Source organism: Galeopterus variegatus, unplaced genomic scaffold, assembly GCF_000696425.1.
Source record: "Galeopterus variegatus unplaced genomic scaffold, G_variegatus-3.0.2 Scaffold1130, whole genome shotgun sequence".
NCBI lineage: Eukaryota > Metazoa > Chordata > Mammalia > Dermoptera > Cynocephalidae > Galeopterus > Galeopterus variegatus.
This window is the reverse complement of record NW_007727241.1, coordinates 241,510-261,301: the sequence shown is the minus strand read 5'-3', so window position 1 is coordinate 261,301 and position 19,792 is coordinate 241,510. Positions and strand designations below refer to the sequence as shown.

Genomic DNA, 19,792 nt, shown 5'->3' with positions numbered 1-19,792 from the left:
TTGGATTCTATCCAAGGGGACTTCATAAGAACAAACTACTTCAGAAAGACCCTGCGGGGGGGGGGGGGAAAAAAAAAAAAAAAGAAAGACCCTGCGGGCCAAGCCTGTGGCGCACTCGGGAGAGTGCGGTGCTGGGAGCGCAGCAGCTCTCCCGCCGTGGGTTCGGATCCTATATAGGGATGACCAGTTCGCTCACAGCTGGGATGACCAGCGTGGTGCGGCCGGTCTCAAAAAGGACAACAAAAAAAAGAAAGACCCTGCAAAAACAGTTTAGAGAGAAGACAGAGGAGCCCAAGGGAGATGGCCTCTCCCTTTAAGTAGGAATACCCCAGCCTCAGGCAGGCATATTAGGAAGGTCCTGAGAGGCTGAAAGACAAGGCAGGATGAGTATAAGGCAGGGATGGAGGGGGAGGGACCAGCCTGGCTGCACCAGTGGGAGTGGCTCCACCCCTCCCACTTCAGAGCCATGGGGAGCCAGGGTCCTGGAAGGCAGCCCCAGGTACAGGCTCCCTACACGGTTCTGCTGCTGCCACTGGGAACAAGCCGCCAAGACCCAGGAGCGCAGAGCTTCTTCCTTTGGGTGAGTATTAGCCCAACAGGAGCTCCCAGGGGGATTCCCTCCCCCTAGATCTGCTCTTTATATTTCCACTCAACTTTGAGGACCCACAAGTCCACTCCCCTGCTCCCCGCTATCCTCCAGGTCCTCAGTGGCCAGTCACACTCAGTGACCACACACTGAACCCAACTAAAGGTTGAGAGAAAGGGGCATGGGCCAGAGCCCTGCTGCAGCGCAAGAGTCAGTCTCTGCTTATTGCCTTTTCCAGTTGCAGAGGATGCAGGCTCTGGAGAGAGAACAGGATGCCCTGTGGCAGGGACTGGAGCTGCTAGAGCGTGGCCAGGCCTGGTTTGAAGACCGCCTGAGGGAGGCACAGCGACAGCAGCTGCATCTGGGGGCCCTTGGTGAGGTAGGGGGCTGCCCCTCTGTGTGAATGGGGTGGGGGAGGGAGGAGCAAGGAAGATGTGGACACAGCCTGAGGCCATTCTGGAAAGGGGAGAGTTAATGGGCAGGGATTGTGAATTGGAGGCAGCATTATAATGACAGGATGCCACCAAGTGTTAGGCTGGTGTTCGTTGTTGGGGCGGGAGGAGGCTGGTCTGCATTCCATTCAGAGGTACTTGATTTGGATCACTCCATGCAGATGGGGGAGTGGTGTGGATTATTCCAATGGTACAGGGATGGACAGGGCGGATCCATAAAGAACAGGGAGGGGGGGTATTGTGCTCTTTGAGAGGGATGGAGGAACTGGAATGTTAAAGAGATGGAGGTGGAGAGTATTGGATTTTTCCACCTGCCTTGAAGGGTATTGGGATGAGGGGATCCAGATGAGGAGACGAATGGCCTGTGGTGACAGAAGAGTGGCAGATGGACCTCAAGTTTTCACCATGATGTCAGCCTCCAACTCCTCCTTTAGAATTTTCTAACAGATACATACTCAGAGCCCGGTGGCCCCCAGTTAGCCCAGATTCAAAAGGTGAACATCTGTTTGCAGAATCTGATTCAGGGGAAGGTGAGTTTATTGTTTTTAGTTTAGACTTCTGGGAACTGGGGCTAGAGAGGGGAGTTGTTGGGGTCAGCACTGGTTTAACAGAAAACACAGTGACTCTCCCCCCAGTTCTCTCCATGTCCATGGAACAAGGCTAGTTCCTGCACCACCCAGGATTGGAAGGAAAGGCCAAGGAAACAGGACTGGTGGCAGCAACAGGTAAAGTGTAGGGCTGCTGGGGGAGGGCAGAAACCTTTGCTCCACAGGATAGGGAGGAGCACAGACACCCAGTCTGCTCTCCTCTTCTCCAGGAGTTGTCAAGGCAGCAGAAAAGAGTCATCCAGCCAGATGGGGAGATGACTCAGCAGGGCTGCCCCATGGGGCAGAGGGGCCCTACCCGTGTCTAAACTCTCCTCTCACTCCCCTCATTCTGGTGAAGGACGAGGCTGAGTCAGAACACTCAGCCTCCCTATTCTGCTTCTTAACCCAGCAGCTACATGGCTCCAGGTAGTGGGTCAATGACGTTCATCATCTTGGTGTAAGGTTTCTCCTATGCTCCTGAAAACTTCCATTTCATCTTCTTGGTGTCTCATGCCCTTTCTCTCCCCCATATGATGTGCAAAAATAATCTTTCTTTGAAATCCCTTTGGGGGAGAAGACATGTTTATTGAAACTGTCTTTCAGCTTTAAGTACAAAAATAAAATAGAAGCTGCTCCAGAATTTAAAATAAAAACAGTTCTATAAATAACACTTCCTGGTATTCTCCTACCCCATTCCCAATCCTACTCTACTCAACTATAGATCTTCCTCTCTACCCGAACCTGGGAGAGGACGAATAGTCATTCCCAATCCTACTCTACTCAACTATAGATCTTCCTCTCTACCCGAACCTGGGAGAGGACAAATAGTGGAATAAAGATGCTACAGAGAAATAGAAAGCAACTTTTTCCAAAAATGTCTTTGTTTTAGTTCCCGTAAGGGTTAGGGAAAGAGCATTCAGGGAAAATCCATTGCCCTTTATCCCAATCTCGCAGTTTTTAAGAAAGAGAAGGGACAAGTGCATAAGAAGGGAAACCTCCATCCCAGCTGGAACAGGTGAGGTCCCAAGGCCCATGAGACCTTCTCACCAATGGGGCAGATTGAAATAGTGCTGGAGACCCATCCTTCTAGGGACTGTTGTATCACCAGGAGGCCAGGCCTAGCAGAAGTAGCACTCCTCCAGTTGTTCCCCAACAGGTGTTGCCTGCCATCCCTCTCCCAGCCCTGCCCTGAGTCACCAAAGTGGAGGGATGAAAGACAGGGGTGGCCGTGGTGATGACAGGGCCAGGTGAGTGGGCAGGGGCAGAGAGGTGGTCCTGGGGAGAAGAGGGAGAGAATGTCAGGGTATGCTAGAGCTGTACCCAAATTAAGCCTATGCCACCCTCCCCTTTCCCTGCCTACCCTGCAATGGAAAGTGTCTCACCTGAGGGGCCGGGGCCAGCACTAGGAGCCGGAGGAAAGCATGGGTTGGGGGCACTGGGCTGGCTTCTCGACCCACTGCAGTCACAGTCACCATCACCACCGAGTTTGGGGCTGCTGAGTCTGGGATCTCCAGCCACAGGCGCCCCCAGGCTGACTCATTCAGTCCCAGGCAAGCCCTAGAGAGGGGATACAAATATCCAGCTGAAGTCCCAGGCTCTCAGCAGCCTACAGCTAATGGACTGGGCCAAGTGCAGAGCAGGGGAGGTGAGGACTCCCTGCCAAGGGCCAATCAAAGGGGCCAGGGGTGAGACTTGGGGTAAACAGCCTGGGGCTAAAAGGGAGCAGGAGGGTTCAGCAGACTCACCTGGAGAGGTTGGAAGTGATGGCGAAGCTGGGGTTGATGGATGTCCTAAGGTCAAGATCCTGAGGGGCTAAGAAGCTGGAGATGCGGAGGCTGAGTGGGGCCTTGCTGCCTGGGGTCAAGAAATCCTGGGGGCCACTGAGCTGTGGAGAAGGGCCAGTCAGGGGAGGAGCTGTTCTAGCGTCTTTAGCCCCAGCTGCACCTTCCCCTTGCACCTCACCTCCAGAAGGACGGGGACCACAGTGCAAGGCTGGGGGGCCACCCTGTGCAGGCCCTGCCCCCCTCCATCCTGGCCAATCAGCTCCAGGGACAAGGGTCCAGGAGTGGACAGCAGTGCGGGTGGTAGTGAGGCCATGAGGAGACCACGCTCTGGGGGTCCCATGGGCTCCAAGGGCACCTGGCCCAGTTCTGCACCCTCTGGGACCCCTCGAAGGACGATGTGGGAGAAATGAGGCCGGGAATCCCCAGGGTTGCTTCTGGAGCCCAGCCCTGTCACTTCTACGAGCAGCTGGGTCTGGAGACCTAGGACAGGGGAAGGGAGGGGAAAACAGTGGTCTGTGTGAGATTCAGAGACACAGGGAGAAAAGAATGAATGGCTTCAGAATAGGGGTTACCTCTGGGGAGTACGGATGGAGAAAAAGGATTATCCCTGGAGTAGTATTGATGGGGAGTACCAGGAGAAAGTTCTGGGGTACTGAAAATGTTCTATATCTTGGGCCGGCCCGTGGCTCACTCGGGAGTGCGGTGCTGATAGCACCAAGGCCCCGGGTTCGGATCCCATATAGGGATGGCCGGTTGGCTCGCTGGCTGAGTGTGGTGCTGACAACACCAAGTCAAGGGTTAAGATCCCCTTACCGGTCACGGGTTCGGATCCTATATAGGGATGGCCGGTTTGCTCACTGGCTGAGCGTGGTGCTGACAACACCAAGTCAAGGGTTAAGATCCCCTTACCGGTCATCTTTAAAAAAAAAAAAAAAAAGAAAAGAAAATGTTCTGTATCTTGAACTGGGTGATGGTTACACGGTTGTATTATAAAAAAGCCATCAGGCTACACACTTAAGTTTAGTGTACTTTACTATATGTAAATTATAACTAAAAAAGTTATAAATATCGGGCCCGCCCAGTGGCGCACTGGAGAGTGCGCCGCTTGGGAGCGTGGCGGCACTCCCACCGAGGGTTCGGATCCCAGGTGGAGACCGGTTCCCGCTCACTGGCTGAGCGTGGTGCGGGCGCAACACCGAGGGTTGTGATCCCGTTACCGGTCAGTAAAAAAGACAAAAAAGTTATACATATCTATACATATCTATGTATACACATATACATCTATACATCTATCTATCTATCTATCTATATAACTAATTAACTGGGGGGGGGGTGTCAGGGAATAGATGTACCTGCAACTGGCTGAGTCAGTGGGTACAGGCCAGGGTGGGGTCCATCCTCCATGGGGATCCCAAAGTGGAAGAGGAAGTCCAGGGAGGTTTGGGCTGGGGAGGGTGAAGGCAGTCAGAGACCTTCCCGAGAGGAACATGACAGTTGCTCCCTGAGGCCTGCAGTCTCCCCTTTCCCTTTCCAGGAATATCTTTCTCCTTACCTTGCACTCTCACCTGGGGGGTGCCCTCAGCTGTGACCTGGATCTCCCACGTCCCTGTCTCAGGGGGGTCACTCATGGTCACCATCCAGAACTGCCCAAAGCACTGAGTGTGACCTAGAGGACCCATGCCTTCCTCCTGGCCCTGGGAGACCCCTGGGGTGGGGGCAAGCAATTGTCATGTGAAACAATTTCTTCCCCTTAGTACATCCCCGTCAGTACATCCCCCTCATTCTCCAATCTCCAGTCTCAATTCTTCCCTCTGCCTTGAGATGCACACGGAGGTACCTGCAGGGTTCTTGATCCAGAAACTGCTGATCTCCCCATGGATCCGGACTGTGACCTTCTGGAGCAGCCTATCCACACTGAACACAAGTGGCCTCCCAGGCACCACAACAGGAGGTTCCAGGGGAAGAGTCACCTTGGGGGATGGGCAGGACCAAAAAATGGGGGCGAATATAAGGCATGGAAGGAGGTGGGAGCAAAGATAGGAGAAAGACAGGCGTATAAAAACCAAGTCACACGGAGAAGGGATACCAGTGAGAGAGGGGTACAGGACCAGGCATGAAGTTATTATTGTCAAAAGTTGGAGGCACGGGATGAGGTTGAAGCGATCACTTCTGGTCCCCCTCTTAAAAGATAGCAGAACTTCCTGTGGTAGCCCTGAGGGCAGAATACTGGAGGCCAGGTTTGGGGAGGGGTTTACTGATATGGAAAGGCAATGTGGAAGGTGGGCTAGTAGCCATGGATCACAGAAGGAAGGAAACTTCCTTTCCCACCCTAGTGACTAGAATGGCAACATAGTAATGGTAGCCATTCCACTTCCTCCAGTGAAAAGAGAGATGCAGTGTCACCACCCTTCAGCTCTGAACTGAGAGCACCAGCCCCTCTGGCCCCCACTTACTCACCAGGGCAGCCATGCTCTCCCCAACAATGGCTGCCACGTCACGAATGTGCTGGTCTTTAGTGAAGATCACCTCTCCTCCTGAGGCCAGTGCCACTGCTTTGTAGGGCTCAAAACGCAGAGGGGACAACACCTCACGTCGAGCTCGGCCCTGAACCCTTGATGGGTCTTCAGTCACCAGGAATGTTACCTGTGGCCAGAAGAGAGCCCAGTGTTTGAGGTGTCCAAGTGCCATCTACTATTGTAAATGAAGACCCCTGTGCTCAAGCTTTGTCCAGACTTGATGATTAGTGGTAAGGTCTCTCTGTCTACCCTCTGGCTGCTAGGGCATGGTATCCCAATGACATAACCCCTTGGCTTTCAGTTAGTAGTCAGCCACCCCCTTGTAACTGTCACCATATTTCACAGTGGATTTTTGGCAACTAGATCCCTAGTTCTTCAGATGGTTTATTGGGCAGGTTCAAATAGGAATTCAGCACCATTAAGGGTAAGGCCTCCCACTCTTGAGTATTGTTAAAGGTATCAGGAAATGTCACATTCATTGTCTGGTTCTCCCACCCCACCCCAAGGCTGGAGGAACTACCATAGTATGGTACGAACCTTGTTATGAGTTGCCACAGGATCTCTCACAGCCCTGAGTGACTAATACTGGGTCTCCTACCAGCTATGCTCACCCTGCAGCGCCGTTCCTGAGTCAGGGATTCCACCCGGTTGGTGAGAAAGGCATCCTTGGGGGAGGCATCAGTGAAGACAAAGATGTCTGAGAGTGGAGGTGTATGCAGCAGGGCCAGCTGAAAGGGAGGGAAAGGGCTGGTGTTAAAAATGCCAACAACAACCCCACACTGCTGAATCTGACTGGCTTTAGAAAAGTGGCAGCAGCAGGGGAATGGGTAGAGCCAGGGAGCAGAGGGTAGAAGGCAATATGGCCCTGGAACCCTGGAATGAAGCTCTGAAGGTGGGTGGGATGGAGTAGGGAGAGGGGAGGTGCCAGGAACGGTCTAGCTCCCCCTGGTGGTGGGTCCTGGAAAGGGGGTAATAAGATGGGAAGGGGAAAGAAAGGGACAGACCTCCAGGGCTGACAGGCACATCTCAGGCTCATCTCCACCGCCCAAGGCATGGATCTCATTGAGTTGTTGCCAGAAGCTATCAGGGTCACTGGTTGTAAAGACAGGGCCAAACCCTGGGGAGGGGGAAATGAGGTTGAGATGAATGAGGAAAGAGCTCCCCTTATTCCTACCCAAGGCCACCTCCCCAGTGGAGAGGCCCACTGTGTTCCTGGGGGGACAAAGTATTAAAAAACAATATTCCCTTATTGCTATATGCTATCCCCTTATATGGCTCCCTATATTCGTCATGGGGTAGGGCTGGGTAGGGCTGGGCTAGGTGCCCCTGGTGGGACAGTGGGCCTTCATCCCTTAACAAAATGGTGGCACTTCCTGTGGGCCTGAGTGGGCCTTTATTGGGCATATGTTCATGTATGAAAAACAACTGGGGGCCGGCCCGTGGCTCACTCAGTAGAGTGTGGTGCTGACAACACCTAGGCCCCGGGTTCGGATCCCATATAGGGATGGCCGGTTGCTCACTGGCTGAGCGTGGTGCTGACAACACCAAGTCAAGGGTTAAGATCCCCTTACCGGTCATCTTTTAAAAAAAAAAAAAAAAGAAGAAAAACAACTGGGACCTCAGTTTCCTCATCAGAAAAGAGAGAGAAAATAATAGTACTTAACCAACAGAGGCTTACTGGAAGGATTAAATGAGTTAATTTTGTAAATCTTAGAATAGTGCCTTGGCACATAATAAGTTCTAAATTATTTTTATTTATTTTATTTTTTGGTGGCTGGCCAGTACAAGGATTGAAACCTGGACCTTGGTGTTATCAACACCACTCTCTACCCAACTGAGCTAACCAGCCAGCCCAAATTCTTAATTATTCATTTATTCATACCTTCATCAAACACGTAATAAAATAAGTCCCTATTAAATGACAGCCGCTATAAGATTTATGCAGACAAATCAGTTTCAAACCCTACCTTTAAGGGGCTGTCTGGTTAGCTCAGTTAGAGTGTGGTGTTGTAACACCAAGTTCTAGGATTCAGATCCCTGTACCAGTCAGGTGCCAAAAAAAAAAAATCCTACCTTTAGGGAATTCTCAGTCCAATGGGCATTTTATTTGATCATCATTTCAACCCTGGAAGTTAGGCAGGATAAGGCAGGTACTGACCCATTTTATGGATGATGAAACCGAGGCAAAGAGAGATTAAATGACCAGCCTAAGTAAGGAAAGCAGAGGCCATATGCCTAAGCAAGGATCAAGCATTAAATTCATGGAAACTCATTAAACTCAAGTGCTGCCGTTTTGGAGACAGTGAAAGAAGTAGCTGCTTGTTTTCTATATGCACACAAGTATCCAGTAGAGGCCCACTCAGGACCACAGGAAGTACCACCATTTTGTTAAGGAAGTGGAGCCATGAAGCCCACTTCCTCACCAGAGACCTTTACCCCAGCCCTGGACTCTCCTTCCCTCTACTACTCTGCATAGACCACAGTTACCTGGGTCATGAAAGGGCACCAGGATGTAGTGGACAGGCTCCATGGGGCTGCCCCGCCGTTGCTCCACAATGTGGCGAGCCTGTATTTTGGCAGCGTTGATCTCCTCACCCATACTGCCCGTGGTGTCGAGGACAAAGCTCAGGCTGGTGGCTGGAGTGATGTCCAGCAGCCTGGGGAGCAGGCCAGAGACACAGTGGAGGGTCCGTACATTTGTCCCCAGCCCCTGGTTTTTCAGCTCCCCCAAGAGCGCACATCAAAAGGCCTATTTCCAGGAGGCCACTCACCTTGAGAAAACCCTGTCTCCCAGGCGGCTTCGCAGGAGGCTGAAGGCCTGGATGGAGGCTAGAAGTGCCAGTTTTGCAGCCTGGCGGTGCAGCATGTGGTGGGGGGAGAAGCCTGGGGATGTGCTATCCTTGTTGATGCCACCCCGGGGTAGCTGGGAGCTGCTCCGGTCAAAATGGCCCCCGTGGCTACATTTCCCTGGATTGAGGAAAGGGATCTGGAGAGTGGAGGTCAAAAACCTCCAGAGTTGAGGTACATGCCTCCTAACAAAATGAGGCCCTTTCTGATCTTGCGTTACTGTCTCACCCCTCAGCAAAGGATCGGCAGGAAATGATGACACTTTGTGGAGGACAAATCTAGAGTAAATCTGGAGGGGCCAGTCACCACAGCACATGGTGGATCCTCTGATCTCTCCTGTCAGTCCCCCAAAGCTGCCCACAGCAACAGAGAAATCCTGTCAGCCAAGCAAGAAGCTGCTCCCCACCCCAACAATCACGGCCTCCTTGGTGGGCCGTCACTCCCCCCCACCCCATCCCAACATCCTCTCCTTCAGTAAGATACCAAGGGCCTACAGAACTGAGATCCTATACATGATCAAAGGAAGTGATTTTCTCCCCTTTACTTCTGGGAGCTTTCCTGTCCTGGAGGTACCTGGAGGTTTGGGGGGATGAGTGCCAAAGTAGCCAGAGGTGAGGAGTGTGAAGCCCAACAAATTCCTGGGGCAGCTCAACTCTTCACAATTGGAGCAGGTAGGATCACCCACTGGAAAGAGAGGGCAGGGGCTAAAACCCAACATTGCCACCGCTGGCCTTTATCCCTGTCCATCCATACTTCAGCTTTTCCTCCCAGCTGGGTTTTCTGAACTGAAACCTAGAGTTCATGGGCTGGCAGTGAGACTGAATATTTGAGACTGGGACTTTGCTAGAAAACCTGGGAAGTGTGGGGACCAATCCTAGGGCGTCATGCCTTCTGTGAACTATGGACAGGAAGTGAACCAGTAGTGGACAGGAGGCAGCTTCCAGGTCATAGTTTAGTTTAGAAGATGACTGGACCATGAGGGAAGGCCCCATGTGAGCCAGCAGGGGAGGAAGCCACAGGAAAGACTAGACTGAAGTCTGGAGACCTGGTCCTGGCTATTCTACCCTGTGTGACCTTGGGGAAGCCACTTAACTGACCTGGTCTTTGATTGGACTGGGGAACCTCATAGTCCTTGAAGTGATGAAGCAATGTCACATCCTATGTGACCTCAGGATGTGACACAGTGGCTGGGTGGACTGAGTAGGTGGGTCCATGGGCCTTACCACTGGGTTCATGGCCATACCTTGTGCCAGGCTCCGGAGCTCCTGCCTTGGCCAGAGGAGGTGAGGGTGTGGCTGCTGTTCCCCTAGTTCCACCCAGTTGCTGTGACTGTAGAAATCCTGGTCCCGGGGGACAGGAGCAGAAGGGAAATGAGGCACTAGTCTGTTTTCCTCATGATCTCAGCCCTAACGTGCTACTCTTTTAAGTCCCCCCCCCAGAAAGTCTCCTCCTCCCACCCCTAATGCTCCTGTCAGACACCCCAAGTCCCCTCCACTGCTCTCTCTCCATTGCCCAGAACAGAGCTTTGGCCAGGTGGGCACTGTCCCAGCGCTTCTTTCCATCTCACTCAGGGTCTAAGCCAAAGGCCTCTCAGCTGTCTACAAGGCCCTACAGGATGGGCCGCTCCCCTCACTTCTCTGACCTTACCACCTTCCTGTCTCACCCTCACCTCTCTTCAGCCACAGTGGCCTCCTTGCTGTCCGCACAGGAAGCACTGCCAGTGTGGAGGTGGGGAATGAGGACATAGCCTCAGGGCACTGGAAAGCAGCACCCATTCCTTCTAGAGCAGGCGGAGGCATGATTAAGAAGGCACCATAAGGACAGTCTCCATCTGAGACAGGAAAACTAGAAGTGAAGATCCCGCTGACCATTACCCCAACTCTGTTCTCACCTGCAAGGCATGAAGTGCAGCCCCGAGGCGCTGGCGGGCCAGGGTGTGATCAAGGGCTTTGGCTGCTACCAGAGTCTCCCGCAGAGCCCCCACCAGGCGTGTGCGTCCCTGGCCCAGCCGCTCAGCATCAAAGTGCAGCTCAGGGTCATTCCTGGACGTCGGCAGGAAGTCCTGGGCTGCGTTGGCTCGAGACACCTCACCTAAGGCTGCTCGGAACCTCCGTGAAGGAGAGCCAGGTCCAAAGTATGCAGCAAACAGGTCATCAGCAAGGAGGGTTCGGCCCTGGTGAAAGTGATGGGGGACAAGGACTCCAGGGAAGCCCCTTGGATTGGACCACTGCCTACATTATCTCAGCAACGGGCATGCAGGCTGGTATGGATGGAATTGAGGGTAGGCCCTTCAGGGGAGAAGCAGTCCTAGGTCTTTCTAAGGAGGGGAACTCCTGTTTTGGGACCAGGACTACAGGGTATTGCTGCTGGAGGGGTGGGTGGAGAGGTGAGCATGTGGGGAGGTGGGTGTTCCTTTTCTTGGCAACCAGGGCCTTCAAGGAGTTGAGGTCTAGGTATTTGGAGGACCTGGCAGGGATGTGATGGGACCCAGGGATGCTCACCAGGAAGTCCTCAAGACGAAGTGGGGGCTGGTGCAGGGGTGGCTGTTCCAGGAAGAGCTGCAGGGTGACATTGAGTGCTGCCTCCTCGGTCAGGTCCTGATGGGTGATGGAGCCAGGGGCGGCCAGTAGGCTCCAGACGTTGGGGAAGAAGGCAGATGCGGATGGCAGCAGCAGCTGCAGCAGAAGCAGTGCCGAGGTGCCCAGGTGGGACAGGGGCACCCCTGCGGGAAGCATGGCTGAGACATGGACCTGGGGGACAGAAGACTCTCAAGGGAGGAGGAAGCAGCAGCCAGTTTCAGGGCAGACCCGTGTGTCTCCATGGGCCCTTGCTTCGCCCGGAGTTCCTTATCTGCCCCAGCCTGGCTACCCCATCCTCTCCCCCACAGTCACTCAGACAACCTGAGGGCCTTATCAGCCCAACGGGGACATATACCTGCCAGGAGAGGGGTCCAAGGCTCTTCCTCCAGGGCCCCCCTTCCAGCTCCAGGCCAAGTGTCCAGCCCTGCCCCAGGCATACCTCCCCCACACAGGAAGTCTGAGTCTCTCCTCTCAGGCCTCTCACCTACCTGGTTGCTGGGTCTCCTGGGCAGGGCTGGCCCGGGCGTGGCGTCACAAGGCACTGTGGTCAGAGTTATAATTAACCTGGACTCAGTGGAGGGGGAGGGAGATGCCAGCACAGAATGGGCAGAACAAGCAGCCCCTGGCCCCTCTACTCATGCTTGTCTAAGGCCACAAGCAGCAGCCAGTACCAGGGCACTACAGGGCGGGCCTCCCTCGGCTGCAGTGCGGAGGTGAATGAGAAGAGCTGGGGAGGAGGAAGGGAGCGAGCAGCATGACTCAGGCCTGGCGCAGTGCCAGGGACAGACCCAGGCAGACGCACCCCTCTGCCCACCAGGAGCCGGTACTTCCTTCACCCCCAGCCTGCAGCCCACCCATTGCTCATACCAGCAGCCTCTGAGGACCTGGGAGCTCAGCCCTTCTGCACCCGCTCCCCACCTCCACCACACACACAGACAAGAGATAGTTTGTGGCAAAATATTTTATTGCTGCCCTCCCCATGGTGGACCACTGGGGGTTATGAGGGTTGGAGTAGGGTGTATCACAGCATCTTCTGAAACAGGGCAATGGCCTCATCCACCTTCCTGAGCTCTGCTTCTGTCTGTTGGAGCTGGGGTGAAACAAGGGGGTGGTGGGTGGTGAGGACCCAGGCCCAAGAGAGGAGACCCCAAACACCCAGGATGGCAGAGGGGTCAAACTTGGAAAGACAGGTGATAACCACAGAAGGGGAGTAGTTCAGGGGTGTGGGTGCATGGCTGGCTCTGTTTCCCTCTAATTCTCACCAGCCTCCCCACCCCCTCTCTTCCACCATGGCCCAGCCTTGTGGGTCTTGCCTTTTCCCAGAGTGGTCAGTTTCTGAGGGCAAAGGGGCCTCAGAGCCCACGTGGCCTGCCCAGTGCCTCCACCTGGGCAGAAGAGCAGTCTCTGAGGCAAGTCACTCAACCATCATCTGTAAAGTGGCCATGGTAATACTGCCTGCCCTCCAAGGGCTACTGGGAGAATTAAGTGAAGTCAAGGCTCTCTACCCCTTAGCCTCCATCACTGGTTTTCTCTGCATCTGTGCAGTTTACCCCACTGCTCCTCCCTGGAGGGGCCCAGGAGGTAAGGGGTCTGTGGGGGGTATGGTGGCCATGGTAATACTGCCTGCCCTCCAAGGGCTACTGGGAGAATTAAGTGAAGTCAAGGCATCTGTGCAGTTTACCCCACTGCTCCTCCCTGGAGGGGCCCAGGAGGTAAGGGGTCTGTGGGGGGTATGGACATGAGCCTGGCTTTCCCAGGTCACTCCAGTGGGCTTAGAAGGACTAGGCCTGGGACTCCCTGACTGTGCGGTTCCCAGCCCAGCCCCAGGCAAGTGGATTTCCATGTCTGCACAGCTGAGAAGGGTACAAGGGGTCTGGCTGGAAGGCAGGGTGCCTGGTTCTAGGTCTACCTCGGTTCCAACCTGCTGTGTGTATAGCCCTGGGCTATATTACCCCTGGTTGCTCCTCATGTGTAAGGGGGGATGACAGGGTCCCTGCTCTAGGGATGTGGGCTCTGTGCTCCTTCATGGATTGCCCAGGGCTGGGCAGAGTCCAGTCTCAGGACTGGGCTGTAAGGACTGGGCTGTGAGGATGGAGGGAGCTGATGACATGGGAAATGCCACCCACACCACACACCTTGGCTTCATCTGCTTCCTGCACTTCTAGGGGCACCTTGACAGAGTAGCCCGAGGCAGCGCGGCGCTCCCGCAGACGCTGGGCCTGCCGCTGCGCCTCAACTCGCTTGGCCTGCAGCTTGCCCAGCTCCCGGGCCGGGTCGACCAGCCCCTGCAGCTGCAGGTGGACGGAGCAGCGGTCAGAGGCCAGGGCCACAGCACAGCCCTGTGGCACGGGAGCCCCCAGGGCCAGGACAGCCACCACACCTGTGCTGGCCAGCGCCTGCACATAGCCCGACACTGCAGACACCAGGGCACCTGTGGCCTCGTCAGCCACTTCCAGGAAACCTGCCAGGGAGGGATGAAGGTGAGGCCTGGCCCCAAGGAGACAGGAGACCAGGCAGCCACAGCTGGACACAGGATCCCCAGAGTGGGACAGGGTGGATGTGGGGCCTGAGGCTCACAGTCGGGCCGGATCCGGGTGAGGTTGTAGTCGGCACGGAGGGAGCGCACAGCTCGCGTGATGCTTAGTGCCAGCTCGATGGCGGCTTCTGCCTCAGGGTCCTTCCAGGAGCACTGTGGGGCAGATGAGAGGGTGAGTGGGGGAACCATGCCAGATCCCTCCTCCAGGCCATTCCCCATACCTCTGAGGGCTCTGGGTAGGGGGTAATGCAGAGGCTAGGGGGAGCTTGTGGCGTCCTTCGGGGCAGCCTTTGGAACAGTTCCTCGGTCACAAAGGGCATGAAGGGTGAGAGCAGCCGCAGGCCAACATCCAGGCAGGTGTAGAGGGTCTGGTGGGCACACTCAGCTGCGACCTGGTCCACCCCATTCAGTACAGGTTTCAGGCACTCCTGGGGACTCCAGAGATACAGGGATCAGGACTGGAGGTCTAGCCTCAAGCCCTTGTTGCGCCTATGAGGACGCGAAAGGGAAGGGGTTGGCTCATGTCTCATGGTCAACCAATGGCCAAGCTGGGCCCAAGACTCTGCTGCCCCTGTCCCCTGCCCCATCCAGCCCCTTCTCACCAAGTAGACATCGCAGAGCTCATAGAGCCAGAAGCTGTACTGGGCAGTGGTGACAGCTGGGAAATCGTAGGCCTGGAAACCGTTGTTGCTGAGCCTCACAGCCTCAGCCAGCCGGCTGCGGATCCAGCGATCCACCAGGCTCTCGTGGCCTCCAGGCTTAGGGGGAGGGGAAGTATCAGCCAGAGCCACCACATGCCCAGGGGGAGGGAGCCAGAACCTCACAGGGCAGGAATCAGGGACAAATGTGCATTAAAGGAGCCTGATGGGGCCCAAAGCAACCAAGCATGTGCCCAGTATCTGGAGGAGAAGGAACAGGCCCCAGCCACCTCGAGGGACCCCAGTGCCCTGGGCTTTCCTTGTAACTGTCTCTGTGTCTATCTCTCCCCCAAGCTATGTGGAGGCCCCTCAGTGGCAGGAGCTAGGCCTCCAGACTCCATGGCTACAGTCCTGGCACAACATGGACTGTGTTTGTGCCTGAGGGGCATGGGTGTTGCCAACCTCTCCACCCACTGGGCCCTCACCTGGGAGGTGGGTGATGGCATGAAACCTTTCCCAAGGCCACGGAGGGCAAACTTGGTGGCGTTCCAGAGCTTATTGCAGAAGTGGCGGTAACCCAATATCCGATTTACATCCAGATTGATGTCACGACCTGGGTAGGGGTGAAGTGGGAGTCCTCACCATTTTTCCTGCCAGCCCATGCCCACCAGAGGCCCAGGGTAGATGAGTGGGGTGGGCCTCACAGAAGGAGGGAGGTGGCTGAGAGGGAGGTTTTAGGGGCCATACCCTGTGACGTGTAGGCGCATAGTCCAAACCGGAGAGCATCGGTGCCACACTCTGGAATCCCTGCCGGGAAGTCCGCTTTCTACAGGAGGAGGCAGAGGGAGGGGCATCCTCAGCCAGCCCTGCCCACCTCTGCTCAGGCTCTGCCCAGGGCTCTACCTCCATACCTGCCCTTCTTTAGCCTTCTCCACCTCGCTGGGATCCAGGTTGCTGTTCAGTAACTGGTCATGGAGGCCCTGAGAGTGGAGGTGGGAGTGGTCAGGTGGTGAAAGCCACAGCCCCATAGCTGTGGGGAGGCCCACGGGCCCAGCACCTAGCTCTACCTGCAGGGAGACTCCATGGATGACGTCCAGGGGGTCAATGACATTGCCTAGAGACTTGCTCATCTTCCGGCCGTGAGCATCTCGCACGATGGCATGGAGGTAGACCTGCAGGGCAGGTGCAGGGAGGCCTATGAGGCTCAGTGCCCTCCTCCCCCGGCCTCAATGCCTTCACCAGAGCCCTGCTTCTGGTCTGCCCCTCTCTGAACCTCAGGTTCCACTGAGTAACCCCACCAGCTCATTCAGCACCTGTATGTGAAGTAGAAGCACTCCCTCCTCTGTGAAAACAAAGAAAACCCTGGCCTAGGGCACAGGAACCACTGAGTGGAGCCCAGGCCGTGTTTCAGCCCCACCAGCCCGGGCCAGGCCTGCCCACAGCTAGCCACAGCTCTGCCCTGTGCCCCCAGCCATGCTGAGCCTGAGCTGCTGTGGAGGGCAAGTGGGGAGGGTGGGGCTGTGGGAGGGTCTCGGCCATGTTCACACCTCTCTGAAGGGCAGCCTGCCAGTGAGCTTCAAGCCAAGCATGACCATCCGGGCCACCCAGAAGAAGAGGATGTCATGGCCTGTCTCCAGCAGCGTCCCCGGGTAGAACACACTCATGTCTTCTGACTGGGGACAGACCTGGGTGTGAAAGGGAGCCAAGTGCCCACCCCCAAGACCCCCACCCAACCTTGGCCTGGCCCCAGGGACAGACCTGGTTGGGCCAGCCCAAGATGGAGAAGGGGAAGAGGCCAGAGGAGAACCAGGTATCCAATACGTCCTCATCTGGAGGAGGCCAAAGGTCAGAGGTCAGAGGGGATAGAGGAGAGGATTAGAATCCCCGCTCTGCCCCTCAACCCTCAGGCCCTGTCTTGCCTTGCTGGAGACCAATCTTGTCAGGGGACACTCCAAACTCCTTGGCCGCCTTCTCCCGGGCCTCCGCCTCGTTGCGTCCACTCACCCAGTACCGTCCGTCAGGGTCCTGCCACAGGTAGAGTGAGTACCCAAGGGGACTCCTCTGCCTTGCCCTGACCCCTGCCCCCCACCAAGGACCTAACAGACCCATAGCTTCCCCAGATGTCCCAGTATCCAGCTCTGACCCACGTCCTCACCTCCCCAGGGGGTACTGCTGGGTCATTGATGGTGATGAAGTAGGCTGGGATGCGATGGCCCCACCACAGCTGCCGGGAAATGCACCAGTCCCTGTGAATGGGGACATGGGGGGGGCATGGGATCAGGGAGGTCCTGGAAGTGCTCTGGCCTGTGACCCACTCAGCCCCACACCCAGCCACCCTCCCCACACCGAGGGGCCCTACACACCGGATGTTGTCCATCCAGGCATGCCATGTCCGTTGATGGGCCTCAGGCAGGATGCGGAGGTCGCCCCGTGTCACAGCAGCACTGGCAGCCTGGGCCATTTCCCCACAGCGCACATACCACTGTGGCCGCAGCAGAGGCTCCACTACGTCCTTAGAACGGCTGGGGGTACACATGGGTTGGGGAGGCTAGAAAGTGAGTACTATGAGAAGCCCCCCACCTTCCCACCCTCCCTGGTCCCCACCCTCACTTGCAAAGCGGCACCACCATGGGGTTGTCTTTGGTGCCACGGAACAGTCCCTGCTCCTTCAACGCCGCCAGCACCACCTTCCTGGCCTCAAACCTGGGCAGGCCCTGGGTGGGAGAGAGGCCTCATCATGGCAATGCCTAGGTACCCCTTGGTCTCTTCCAACCTGGGTCTCTGTGCCCCAGGCAGCCTCACCAGGAAAGGCGGGGGCACGTTGACCAAGGCCCCGCGGGAGTCTATGATGCTGATGGCCTCCAGCCCATGCCGCTGCCCAACCTCATAGTCATTCTGGTCGTGTGCAGGCGTGATCTTCACCGCACCTGTTGTGTACAGAGGGATGGCCAGGGTCACCAGGGGCTCCATGGAGTTCCTTCCCACACTCACCTCTTTTGTTGAAGGATGTGGCTCCCAGACCACCCCTGGCCCCCACCTCCCCAATACAGTCCCCTGAGAACCAGCCAAGTCCTGTCTGTTCGCTTGAAATTTTCTTTTTCTTTGAGAGAGAAGATGGAAGGCTGGCGTGTGCCTTGTGAGCTCTAGTCTCCTCCTCTCCCCATAGGGCCAGCTCTTTGCTCACCTGTGCCAAATTCCATGTCCACAAAATCATCAAAGACAATGGGGAGGCTCCGAGACAGGAATGGGTGGATCACGTTCTTCCCCTTCAGGTGCTGGGGACAGAGGGACATGTAAAAAATGCATGAATGGTTGGGTCTGGGTCCCCCCTATCCAGGGCCCTGACTCACCCAACACCCAAACTCCCCCAAACAGTCAACAAGGGCTCTATCTTCAGGGCTGAGAAAGGAGCCAGAAGATGAGTTTCTAATCCAATTTTCTCTCCTCAGTCAGGGGCCTCAGTCCCCATTCCCCATACCCCACATAAGAACGGGAGCCCTCTTCTGGCCAGCATTCTTCCCCCAGGCAGCACTCCCACCCCACCTGGTATCTGGGATCTTTGGGGTGCACAGCTACGGCCACATCTCCCAGCATGGTCTCGATCCGAGTCGTTGCCACCACCACCTCTTCATCACTGTCTGGAGTGACAGAGGCCTTGTGGTCTCAGCCCTGGCCCCTTCCTGGCCCTCAATCCCACCCAGCCCAGGATCCTGGTACCCTGGCTCCCACCTGAGCCTTGGACCTTGTATGCAAAGGACATGAGGACCCCAAACTCCACCTTCTCCTTGTAGCCAGGCACAGAGAGCAGGGTGCGACCTATCAGCTCCTTCTTATCTACCTGTAAGATGGGTGTTTAGTAGTGGCCCAGGGGCTGAGGCCGGGGGCAGATTAAAGACGGAGATAGGCGAAGGTGGAGGGGACACACCTCAATGTCAGAGATGGCAGAGTTAAGGGTGCAAGACCAGTTGACAAGGCGGGTACTGCGGTAGATGACGCCATCCTCGTGAAGCCGGACAAAAGCCTCTGTTACAGCTGCTGAGAGTTTCTGGAGTGGGCCAGGGAGACGTCAGAGAGATGGGCCTTGATACTTTGAGGTCCAGGCAGACACCCAAGGAAACAGGGTCCAGTGAGGCCTGTCCTGTCCAGAATCCCACCTGTCCAGCACACAGGCCCCTCTGAGGAGAGAAGTACTTTTCTAGAGGGGGAGAGGGGACTATGGGAGCACAAGGGCAGGCAACAAGCCTGGTGATACAGAAGACTGCAGGAAAGCCTCAGCTGGGGAGAGGTGCTGGTGCAGAGAATTCTGGGAGTTCTGGCTCATAGGATGGGGAGGCCCCATTACGTGCTGTCTGGAGGAATTTGGAGCTCCCAGAGTAGGGACAGAGAATACAAATGGCCATGACATGGGAATAATCATGATGCAGGGTAGAAAGTGTCATACAAGTGTCAGCTGAGCCCTCAGTGGCATCCTAGGAGTGGGCTCACCTTCTCAGGGAGGGCTGCAGCGCATGTGCTCTCTTTTGTGGGGGTCCCACCCTGGGGAGCCTCCTACTCCCACTCCAGCCCTGAGACCCCTCCTACGCACAGGGTCCATGGTGAAACAGGCTCGATCCCAGTCCAAGGAACTGCCGAGCTTCTTTAGCTGGTGGTAAATACGGTCACCTTTCCTGGAAGTGGACAGACAAGCCAGGAAGCACTCAGGACTGGGCTGGAGGGAGACATTGGGTAGCTGATGGGGCAGTGTGGGAATCACTCATCCCTCTGAAATTGACCCAGGCCCTGGAGCCAACTGACCCTCTGTCTCTATGACAGAGGTCTTTTCTGGACAGGGGACTGGGAGGCAGGGCTGCAATGCCCACGGGGATGCCGCATACTCACTCCTCCTTCCACCTCCAGACCTCCTGCAGAAAGGCTTCGCGGCCCAACTGGTGCCGGCTCAGCCCCTGTTCACGCCATAGTTTCTTCTCCACCACCACCTGGGTGGCAATGCCCGCATGGTCACAGCCAGGGTTCCACAGGGTCGTCTCCCCACGCATGCGGTGCCTGTGGAGGAACAGAGGGTGAACCGGGCTGGTGCAGCCTGGCACCAAAGAAAGCAAAGACTTCTGAGTGGGGAGTCAATGGACTCTCAGGAAAGAAAGGAGGGACTCGGGCCGGCCCGGTGGCGCACTCGGTAGAGTGTGGCGGCGCTCCCGCCGAGGGTTCGGATCCTATATAGAGACCAGTCCGCTCACTGGTTGAGCGTGGTGCGGGCGTGGCGCGGGGGG

At 56.0% G+C, this 19,792-nt stretch overlaps 3 protein-coding genes across 4 annotated transcripts in view; 1 reads left to right on the top strand and 2 right to left on the bottom strand.

Moving 5' to 3' along the window:
- The first annotated feature begins 414 nt into the window (after positions 1 to 414).
- On the top strand, positions 415 to 2,293 carry SAPCD1 (suppressor APC domain containing 1). Of its 2 annotated transcripts, XM_008575036.1 has the most exons (5): positions 415 to 580; positions 825 to 965; positions 1,473 to 1,568; positions 1,674 to 1,763; positions 1,856 to 2,293. In XM_008575036.1, the coding sequence occupies exons 1-5, from the start codon at positions 467 to 469 to the stop codon at positions 1,949 to 1,951; spliced, it is 537 nt and encodes a 178-aa protein (XP_008573258.1). In that variant the 5' UTR covers positions 415 to 466; the 3' UTR covers positions 1,952 to 2,293. The 2 variants fall into 2 exon arrangements, with proteins under 2 accessions (XP_008573258.1, XP_008573257.1); XM_008575035.1 differs by having other exon boundaries at positions 428 to 580; positions 1,674 to 2,293.
- A 134-nt stretch (positions 2,294 to 2,427) lies between these two features.
- VWA7 (von Willebrand factor A domain containing 7) lies at positions 2,428 to 12,073 on the bottom strand. The gene is made up of 17 exons (XM_008575034.1): positions 11,840 to 12,073; positions 11,274 to 11,522; positions 10,664 to 10,945; positions 10,016 to 10,112; positions 9,346 to 9,456; positions 8,697 to 8,892; positions 8,413 to 8,582; positions 6,930 to 7,042; positions 6,537 to 6,653; positions 5,867 to 6,052; positions 5,247 to 5,379; positions 4,962 to 5,114; positions 4,762 to 4,854; positions 3,588 to 3,889; positions 3,371 to 3,510; positions 3,008 to 3,182; positions 2,428 to 2,900 (listed from the first exon to the last, which is right to left on the bottom strand). The coding sequence occupies exons 2-17, from the start codon at positions 11,505 to 11,507 to the stop codon at positions 2,727 to 2,729; spliced, it is 2,676 nt and encodes an 891-aa protein (XP_008573256.1). The 5' UTR covers positions 11,508 to 11,522; positions 11,840 to 12,073; the 3' UTR covers positions 2,428 to 2,726.
- Positions 12,074 to 12,294: 221 nt separating this feature from the next.
- Positions 12,295 to 19,792, bottom strand: part of VARS (valyl-tRNA synthetase) — a 21,340-nt gene continuing 13,842 nt past the window's right edge. The window contains exons 8-29 of the mRNA XM_008575033.1: positions 19,404 to 19,568; positions 19,111 to 19,192; positions 18,451 to 18,570; positions 18,255 to 18,363; positions 18,069 to 18,163; positions 17,710 to 17,800; positions 17,328 to 17,452; positions 17,136 to 17,239; positions 16,889 to 17,047; positions 16,681 to 16,771; positions 16,445 to 16,550; positions 16,284 to 16,354; positions 16,073 to 16,198; positions 15,593 to 15,697; positions 15,437 to 15,505; positions 15,273 to 15,351; positions 15,011 to 15,138; positions 14,490 to 14,645; positions 14,109 to 14,315; positions 13,929 to 14,040; positions 13,487 to 13,812; positions 12,295 to 12,441 (exon numbers count right to left, since the gene is read on the bottom strand). Of these exons, the coding sequence (XP_008573255.1) occupies positions 12,373 to 12,441; positions 13,487 to 13,812; positions 13,929 to 14,040; positions 14,109 to 14,315; positions 14,490 to 14,645; positions 15,011 to 15,138; positions 15,273 to 15,351; positions 15,437 to 15,505; positions 15,593 to 15,697; positions 16,073 to 16,198; positions 16,284 to 16,354; positions 16,445 to 16,550; positions 16,681 to 16,771; positions 16,889 to 17,047; positions 17,136 to 17,239; positions 17,328 to 17,452; positions 17,710 to 17,800; positions 18,069 to 18,163; positions 18,255 to 18,363; positions 18,451 to 18,570; positions 19,111 to 19,192; positions 19,404 to 19,568 (2,695 nt within the window). The 3' untranslated portion in view covers positions 12,295 to 12,372. The remainder of the gene's footprint in view (positions 12,442 to 13,486; positions 13,813 to 13,928; positions 14,041 to 14,108; positions 14,316 to 14,489; positions 14,646 to 15,010; positions 15,139 to 15,272; positions 15,352 to 15,436; positions 15,506 to 15,592; positions 15,698 to 16,072; positions 16,199 to 16,283; positions 16,355 to 16,444; positions 16,551 to 16,680; positions 16,772 to 16,888; positions 17,048 to 17,135; positions 17,240 to 17,327; positions 17,453 to 17,709; positions 17,801 to 18,068; positions 18,164 to 18,254; positions 18,364 to 18,450; positions 18,571 to 19,110; positions 19,193 to 19,403; positions 19,569 to 19,792) is intronic.